Source organism: Octopus bimaculoides, chromosome 4 (genome assembly GCF_001194135.2).
Source record: "Octopus bimaculoides isolate UCB-OBI-ISO-001 chromosome 4, ASM119413v2, whole genome shotgun sequence".
Lineage (NCBI taxonomy): Eukaryota > Metazoa > Mollusca > Cephalopoda > Octopoda > Octopodidae > Octopus > Octopus bimaculoides.
In genome coordinates this window covers 16,037,356-16,046,524 of record NC_068984.1, presented here as the reverse complement: position 1 = coordinate 16,046,524, position 9,169 = coordinate 16,037,356, and the positions used below count along the sequence as shown (strand labels likewise).

The following is a 9,169-nucleotide window of genomic DNA, read 5'->3' as shown; positions in this document are numbered from 1 at the left end:
AAAGCTTTGTGAGTGGATTTGGTAGATGAAAACTGAAAGAAGCCCGTTGTGTATACGTATATATATATATATATATATAGGCATAAGAGTGGCTGTGTGGTAATATCTATGTGTATATATATATATGTAAATTGTGTGTGTTTTTTGCCTTGACAGCATGTGATAGCTGTAAATAATTGTCACTGTCATACAATCAATATCATTCATTTCCAATATGCTACAAATATTTCCTTACTTGGAAATGAGTGAGGGTTGGCAACAGGAAGGGCACCCAGCTATAGAAAATCTGCCTCAATAAATTCTATCCAACCCATGCAGCTAATGGTGATAATACATGTGAATATCCTGTGAAGGCACATGGCTCAGTAGTTACAGCATCAGGCTCGTTGTCATGAGGTAGTGAGTTTGATTCCCTGACCAGGCTGTGTGTTGCGTCCTTGAGCAAGACACTTTATTTCATGTTGCTAACAGTTCACTCAGTTGTAGAAATGAGTTGCAACGTCTCTGGTGCCAAGCTGTATCTACCTTTCCCTTGGACAATATCAGTCGCATGGAGAGAGGAGGCTGGTCTGCATGGGCAACTACTGGTCTTCCATAAACAACCTTACCTGGACTTGTATCTCAGAAGGTAACTTTCTAAGTGCAATCCCATGGTCAGTCATCACCAGGGATGGGTCTTTTTGCATTTTCATATGATAAACTTCCAGACATCCAGTTTCAGTCACAAGGTATCAGCCAACTTGGAGCTAAGCCAACTGTTTTACCACACAGCCATATCTACAACTATTATATATGACCCAAACGATTTTCTAACAAATCTAATATAATCCTACATGCGTTCAATGTATTCTTACCTTTTGGCTTCTACGTATAACAATCTATAATTTTTTTGTAGATCAATATATGAAATCACAATTGAAAGTCATTCTAGAGAGGGAGAGTCTGAAACATCAGCACAAGCTATTCATGCTATAAGTCCAGGAGAACCTGACCCACCCTTGATAACACTGGACTCTGCCAGTTCCTCAGTGATTTGCCTCTGTTGGCAACAGCCTAGAACATATGGTGATGTTACAATAACAGCTTACCAGGTAAGAACAATAAAAATTAATAATAGGCACAGGTGTTGCTGTGTGGCAAGAAGCTTGCTTCCCAACTACATGGTTCTGAGTTCAGTCGCACTGTCTGGCACCTTGGGTAAGTGTCTTCTACTATAGCCTCGGGCCAACCAAAGACTTGTGAGGGGATTTGGTAGACAGAAACTGAAAGAAGCTTGTCATGTATGTATGTATGTATATATGTATATTTATGAGTGTGTGTCTTTGTGTCTGTGTTTGACCTCCATCATTGCTTGACAACCAATGTTGATGTGTTTATGTCCCCAAAACTTAGTGGTTCTGGAAAAGAGACCAATAGAATAAGTACTAGGTTTACAAAGAGTAAAAGAGAAATAATTAATTAATAATAACAATTATGGTTGCTCCCGTTGATTTTGACATATGAGTGTTTGAAGGAGAGGATTTAAAGTTAAAGAAGAAAAAAAAGGGTGAGGAAGAGAGAACAAGTACTCAGTCCACTCTACTGGGTGGTTGGTGTTAGGAAGGACATCCAGCTATAAAAATCCTGCCAAAACAAACATAGAAGCCTGTTGCAGACTTCACCATGGCTGGCTCCTGTCAAACCATCCCACCCATGCCAGTATGGAAGGCAAATGTTAAACGATGATGATGATGATGATGATGATGAGGATGATGATGATGATGATGATGAGGATGATGATGTTGACGATGATGATGATGACGATGATGATGATGATGACGATGATGATGATTCATAAATGTTGGCACAAGGCCAGCAATTATAGATGGTAAGTAGGATTAGTTGATTACATGAACCTCAGTGCTTGACTGACACTTTATTTTATCGACTCCCAAGAGGTTAAAAGGCAAAATTAACTTGGTGAAATTTGATCTCAGAATGTAAAGAGCTGAATAAATGCCACTTTAATGATATATATATTCAGCTTCACATTATCTAGAGCTTTCTAGCATTCCTGTCAGAAGAGCTCTGAGGAAACACTTGTTCCCACCCCAACTCTGTTACTCAATTTTATTATGATTTTTTATGAAGAAACAGAAATATTTCCCATCTTTCTCCTTTAACTTTCCTAGATATATTGTCAGGAAAAGAGGCACTCTCTTATGTTACACATTGCATCTATTCTTTCTCTTTTTGCTTCAGAATGTTGTTGTTGCTGCTGCTGCTGAAGATGGCGCTGATGTTATTGCTACTGTTTATACTGTTTTTCCATTTAAAATTCTATTTGCATGTGTGGGTGCGTGTGTGATTTTCATTATACAGCTAAAAATATTTAAGCTTGAAGCTAAGACTGCATGATTTTTTTTTTTTTTTTTTTTTTTTTTTTTTTTTTTTTTTGCCTAGACTATTTAACTCTTGCTAGTTTTAATGGAAAATAATGTGGAGTTGTGTTCATTTATGTTGCTGAAGTTTGATCATTTTATTATCACTATTATTATTATTACCAAGAAGGTGGCAATCTGCCAGAAGTAGTAGTAGTAGTAGTAGTAGTAGTAGTAGTAGTAGTAGTAGTAGTAGTAGTAGTTGTCGGGGAAGGTGGAAGAAGTTGCTTCAATACTAAAATTTTCCAAAGTTTTTAGCTTTTCTGTATTTATTTATTTGCTTTTGCAGCTCTATGTTAATGGTGAACCAACAGCTGAGTTGGATAGTGACACAACTTTTTACAACTACTCCTGTTTAGCAGAAAGGTGAGTAAATGGCATACACAATATTATTTAATAGTCTTACACTCGTCTATAATAAACCAACCTTCTTCACATTTTTCCTTCTTGTTTTTTCTCGTGTTTTCTCATAGACCAGTGTCCTGGTTTTTAAATACATCTAATGATATGCACTTAGCCTAAAAGATTGCTTGGAGATCTATGGAATGTATAAATCTGCTAAATTATTGTGTCTTTGAAGCATGCAGCTATTAGTAACTCTTTTGTAAATAGTGTATACTAAATGATGTATATATATATCATCATCATCATCGTCGTCGTTTAATGTCCGCTTTCCATGCTAGCATGGGTTGGACGATTTGACTGAGGACTGGCGAACCAGATGGCTGCACCAGGCTCCAATCTGATCTGGCAGTGTTTCTACAGCTGGATGCTCTTCCTAACGCCAACCACTCTGAGAGTGTAGTGGGTGCTTTTACGTACCACTGGCACAAGGGCCAGTCTGGCGGTACTAGCAATGGCCACGCTCAAATGGTGTTTTTACGTGCCACCTGCACAGGAGTCAGTCCAGTGGTGCTGGCAACGACCTTGCTCGAATGTTTTGTTCACGTGCCACCAGTACAAGTGCCAGTAAGGTGACGCTGGTAACAATCATGCTCAAATGGTGCTTTTTACATGTCACCGGCAGTGATCCCACTCTGATGGTGCTGTTAGCGCTATATATATATATATCATCATCATCATTTAACGTCTGCTTTCTATGCTGGCACAGGTTGGACAGTTTGACTGAGGACTGGCAAGCCAGAAGGCTGTACCAGGCTCCAGTCTGATTTGGCATGGTTTCCACAGCTGGATGCCCTTCCTAATGCCAACCACTCTGAGAGTGTAGTGGGTGCTTTTTACATGCCACCAGCATGGGAGCCAGCCAGGCAGACCTGGCATTGATCACATTCGAGTAGTGCTTTTTACATGCCCCCGTATGTATGCATATATATATAAATATATGTAAATCAGACTGGAGCCTGGTGTTGCCATCCGGTTTCACCAATCCTCAGTCAAATCGTCCAACCCATGCTAGCATGGAAAGCGGACGTTAAACGATGATGATGATGATGATGAAATCCAAATTGAGGGATTGGAGCAGGTAAAAATCCAGGCTACATATGTTTCCTATCAGAACCTTGGAAGTAATAATTAGAAAAAAAGTGGAAAAAAAACACCTCTTCTAATTTATTAACTCTAAAATACAATTTTTATTGCATCTTCTTCAGATGGTTTTTAAATGACTGCGATGAAATTACTCTAAAATATGACTCCAACAAGTCTTTTTCTGTGATTTCATCTTCTGCCTCCACAAATGCCTCAAAAATGCAAAAACATCATAAATATTGCAACTTATCAAATTCAGAAAATTTTTCATGTAGTTGTAAATTACAGTACATTCCAGTCTTTCCTTATAGGAGCAGAAGATGAAGTCACAGAAAAAGTCATGTTGAAGTCATATCTTAGAAAATTTCATTACAGTCATTTAAAAGCTACTTGAAGAAGATACAATGGAAACTGTATTTTATAGCTAATGAATAAGTAGAGGCGTTTTTTTCCTGCTTTTTCCATTTTTCGATGCATTTGTGGAGGCAGATGATATTGTCACAGAGTTCTAAGATTTTGCATCAGTTATTTTGATGTCCATTCACAACTTTTCTGCACTACCCCCATCACGAATCATGAAAAATTGCTCCACCCTAATATAAATATATCTCTGTGTGTGTGTGTGTGTGTGTGTGTGTGTGTGTGTGTGTGTGATGGACAAACTTTCACACAGTTTCCATCTACCAAATTCACTCACAAGGCATTGGTTGACCCAAATCCATTGTAGAAGATACTTACCCAAGGCAAGACTCAACCCAAAACCAAATGGCTGCAAAGCAAGTTTCTTAACCATGCAGCCATGCCAACCAATTAATTAATTAATTTTTCGTTTTGTTTTGTTTTGTGTCTCTTTTTTAGAGTTTACAAGTTTAATTTAGTGGCATTATCAGGCAACTGGCAATATGGCGACTCAGCAAAGTCAAACACATTGGTGGTGATGACAGCATCGACAAATGGGTGGAGGAATGGTAGGCATCAGTTAATGTTTCCAGGAGAGAGTAGAAATGATCCAAACTATTTAAAGGCATCAAAGGTAACGGATACAAAGATTCACTTAGAATGGAACTCTTACATGGCCCCAGAAGGTTTGGAATCATACAAAATCCAGTGGAGCAGTGTTGCTCAGCCAGAGGTAAATAGGCTTCCTTTCATTTCATTGATATCTACTCTACATCGTCTTTATCATCGTCATCAGCAGCAACACTGTCGTCTTCCTCATATCTGTCATCACCAATAACAACATTGATGCCACCACCATCACTCTCACCCCATAACCATTATTGTCACCATTAACCATCATCCCAAGACAAATACTGCAGTAACCGATGTGTCACTAAAGTGTAGACAATAAGTATGATACATGTCTTTTACCTTTATCTTTTACTTCATTCATTACACTACAGCCATGCTGGGGCACCTTTTTGAAGAATTTTAGCTGGACTGATTGACTCCAGTGCTTATCTTTTTAAAGTCTCTATTGCTGAACCTCTAAGTTGTATGCAAACTTATATTATTATATATAATATATCATATATGCTTTGTAATTTAAACTGGGTGTGAAGAGAAACAATTGTAGGCAATGTTAATTAATTAATAAACTAATTTATATCCATTGAATCTCTCCATTTTCAAAGTTATTAATAATAGCTGATGTTTTATAATATATTTATTGAAGAAATATCTCTTCAAAATATAATATATTAAACCAGGGTATCTTGGATAAGACTATCCCTATAAGAGGTTTAGATATCCTCATAGTGAGATATTATATATCGGTCATTTTTGCCAAACTGCTAAGTTACAGGGGTGTAAACACCAACATTTGTTGTCAAACGATGGTGGGAGGACAAACACAGACACAGAAATATATATATATATATTTGACAAGCTTCTTTCAGTTTCCGTCTACCAAATCCATTCACAAGGCTTTAGTCGGCCTAAGGCTATAGTAGAAGACACTTGCCCAAGGTGCCACGCAGTGGGACTGAACCCAGAACCACGTGGTTGGTAAGCAAGGTTCTTAAACACACAGCCACTCCTAGAATACATGTTTTTCACAGCTGGACACCCTTTCTACTGCCAGTTACTCGGCTGTGAAATTAGAGCAACATGCTGTCGGTCAAGAATTTTTTGTGCAAACAAATCACCAAAAAGAACAAAATTATGACTGTCATATTGTATTTGTATGTATGTGCATCGGTGTATATGTATGCACCAGTATATGCACTTATGCATGGCTACATGTGTGTGTGTGTGTGTGTGTGTGCATGCATGCGCGTGTGCATGTGTGTGTTGTATTTTGCAAATCTTGTACTAATATGCTGTTATTATTTCTAGGCAAAAGAAGTCTGTCTGCTTGCATCTGATAAAAGTTGCATCATCAATAAATGTTTGTCTGGGGTAATACATTATCTACGGCTCATTTCCGTTGGTCCAAATGATATCATTCTTGATGAATCTCACTACCTAACAACACAGACATCAGCGCCACCAAATATGCCAGCTGTGATTCTTAGGTGAGGTTATAATTCCTAATGTTTTTCTCATCATTGTCAACATCCTCATTGTTTCGTGTCTGTTTTTCTTACTGCCATGGGTTGAATGGATTGTCACAATGTAAGTCAATTCTTATTCACAGTTATTTGTATCTTAAGGTTGGGAAACTATACTTTGTTTGAATGTAATTAAATTTGACATGGCTTCTACAGCAGGAAGCCCTTCCTATCACCATCCACTTTACAGAGTGTAACAGGTATATTTTATTGTGGCACTAGAGTTGTTGTGCTCTCAACAACACAAAACTAGGATTATTTCAGCCTTACATTGTCTCCACTCAATCAGAATGTCCTGGATGCATTTTACCATGACACCAACACAGGTAGGGTTGCTTTATCCTCAGCAATACAAGATTAAGTGTCTTCATTGTCTTTACTGATTTGTCAACCACTTTATTAATCAGTCAGTAGATATCATATGTGGAGGCGCAATGGCCCAGTGGTTAGGGTAGCGGACTCGTGGTCAGAGGATTGCAGTTTCAATTCCCAGACTGGGCGTTGTGTGTGTTTATTGAGCGAAAACACCTAAAAGCTCCACGAGGCTCTGGCAGGGGGTGGTGGCGACCCCTGTTGTATTCTTTCACTCCAACTTTCTCTCATTCTTTCTTCCTATTTCTTGAGTAACACTGCGATGGACTGGCGTCCCGTCCAGCTGGGGGGAACACATACGCCATAGAAACCAGGAAACCGGGCCCATGAGCCTGGCTAGGCTTTAAAAGGGTGAAAAGAAGAAAGAAAGATATCATATGCTCTCAGCAAGTTGAATAACAAGAATCACCATCTAAGAATTATGATTTAATTCAGTTGCAATTATATATATGGTGTAGTCCCAATTTCTTCCACAGAGGTTAACCACCAGTCTGTATCCCATCAAGAGAGTGTCCTAGTTGTGCCACACATTTTTGCCACTGACTGTATTGAGTTCTTCTGCTTCATCTGCCATGAGTGTACTCAATTTATTTTATTATGGAACCAGCACCAGTGTGTCTGCTTTGTCTCAGTGGAGAAACTTCACATCAAACATGTTAATTAACTAAGTAGAATCTCTTTTATTAATCCAAGGATGCATGTGCATGTATGTGTGTTTACATGTGTGTGTGTGTGTGTGTGTGTGTGTGTATGTGTGTGTATGTGTATGCTTGCATGTCTATAAATCATCATCATCATCATTTAATTCTGCCTTCCATGCTGGCATGGGTTAGACAGTTTGACTGAAAACTGGTAAACCAGGGGCGGGGCGGCACCAGATTCCGATATATTATTAATTATGAATTCTTTCGTTTATTCCAGAGCCTGTAATTTCCAATATATTTCCATAGAATGGAACAGACCATTAGAATATGGTGAAGCTAAAATAAATGGTTATCTGGTGTTTATCAACAATATTTTGGAAGCAAATCTGTCCGATGACCAAACTGCGTACACTTTTACAGAGGGAGAATGGTGCAAAGAATACAGTTTTCAGGTTCAGGTAAGCAATTACAATTGAAATATTTGACATATTTTAAAAAAACATTTGGAAAAATATGGACACAGGCATGGCCACTTCATAATCACATCACACAGCTCTGAGCCTGATCTCATTGTATTCCACCCAAGGCAACTACTCTGCCACTGCTTTATTTGCGCTATGCTCTGTGAGTAGTGAAGGTGTGTGGCTTAGTGGTTAGGGCGTTCGGCTCACGATCGTAAGGTCATGAGTTCAATTCCCGGCGAAGCATTGTGTCCTTGAGCAAGACACTTTATTTCACGTTGCCCCAGTCCACTCAGCTGGCAAAAATGAGTAGTACCTGTATTTCAAAGGGCCGGCCTTGTCACACTCTGTGTCACGCTGAAACTCCCTGAGAACTACATTAGGGGTACACGTGTCTGTGGAGTGATCAGTCATTTGCACGTTAATTTCACGAGCAAGCTGTTCCATTGATCGGATCAACTAGGACCCTCGTCGTCGTAACCAACAGAGTGCTCCTCTAGTGTTCTGTGAGTGAAACCAGACAGACAGTAACTAGTGAGGGTCTCTGTCAAAAAAAAATTAACCCAAAAATAAATTTGTCAAATGCTTTTAAGTTCATTTGCAATCAAGAGTAGAGACAGAATGCATGATATTTTTGGCCTCTTACTCTTCAATAGATCGTGTGATCACATGATCAACCAGACTGTCAGATGTTGTTATTGCAGGTCACAATACACTTGCATCGTTTTAGCTTTTGAATGATGCCATCCTGCTGGCTAAGTGAGTAATCCATCTCAGGGTTAACAATTTATAGCTGAGTGAACAGGAGCAATGTAAAATCAAGTGTTTTGCTCAAGAACAAAATGCTCTGCTCAATCCAGGAATTGAACTCATGAGCTAGCGATCATGATTGCAACACCCTAACCACTAGGCAACAGATGGCAGACAATGAACCAATGAGAAACTTTCTGTGGTGACTTGGCCTGGTAAAAATAGAAGCTAAATCTCTCTTGAATCATACCATACCATCTTGAGAGAAGGAAGGACATAGTGTGTATTATAGTTTTATATGTACACTTTAAAAAGACTGGGATCTCATGAGTGGAATGCCTTTGATTATATGTTTGCTCAGTCAGGATTTAGCAGATGTATAAGCTGCCATTATAAGTTAAGGAAGTCTTCACACCAGTGGTTCTCAACCTTTTTAATATCCAGCCCAGATCCAAAACCTGGACTTTTTAGGGGACCACACC

At 38.9% G+C, this 9,169-nt stretch overlaps 1 protein-coding gene across 1 annotated transcript in view; it reads left to right on the top strand.

Moving 5' to 3' along the window:
- Positions 1-9,169, top strand: part of LOC106882604 (uncharacterized) — a 137,282-nt gene that overhangs the window by 111,511 nt on the left and 16,602 nt on the right. Inside the window, exons 45-49 of the mRNA XM_052966906.1 lie at positions 896-1,091; positions 2,710-2,786; positions 4,767-5,040; positions 6,246-6,424; positions 7,754-7,934. Of these exons, the coding sequence (XP_052822866.1) occupies positions 896-1,091; positions 2,710-2,786; positions 4,767-5,040; positions 6,246-6,424; positions 7,754-7,934 (907 nt within the window). The remainder of the gene's footprint in view (positions 1-895; positions 1,092-2,709; positions 2,787-4,766; positions 5,041-6,245; positions 6,425-7,753; positions 7,935-9,169) is intronic.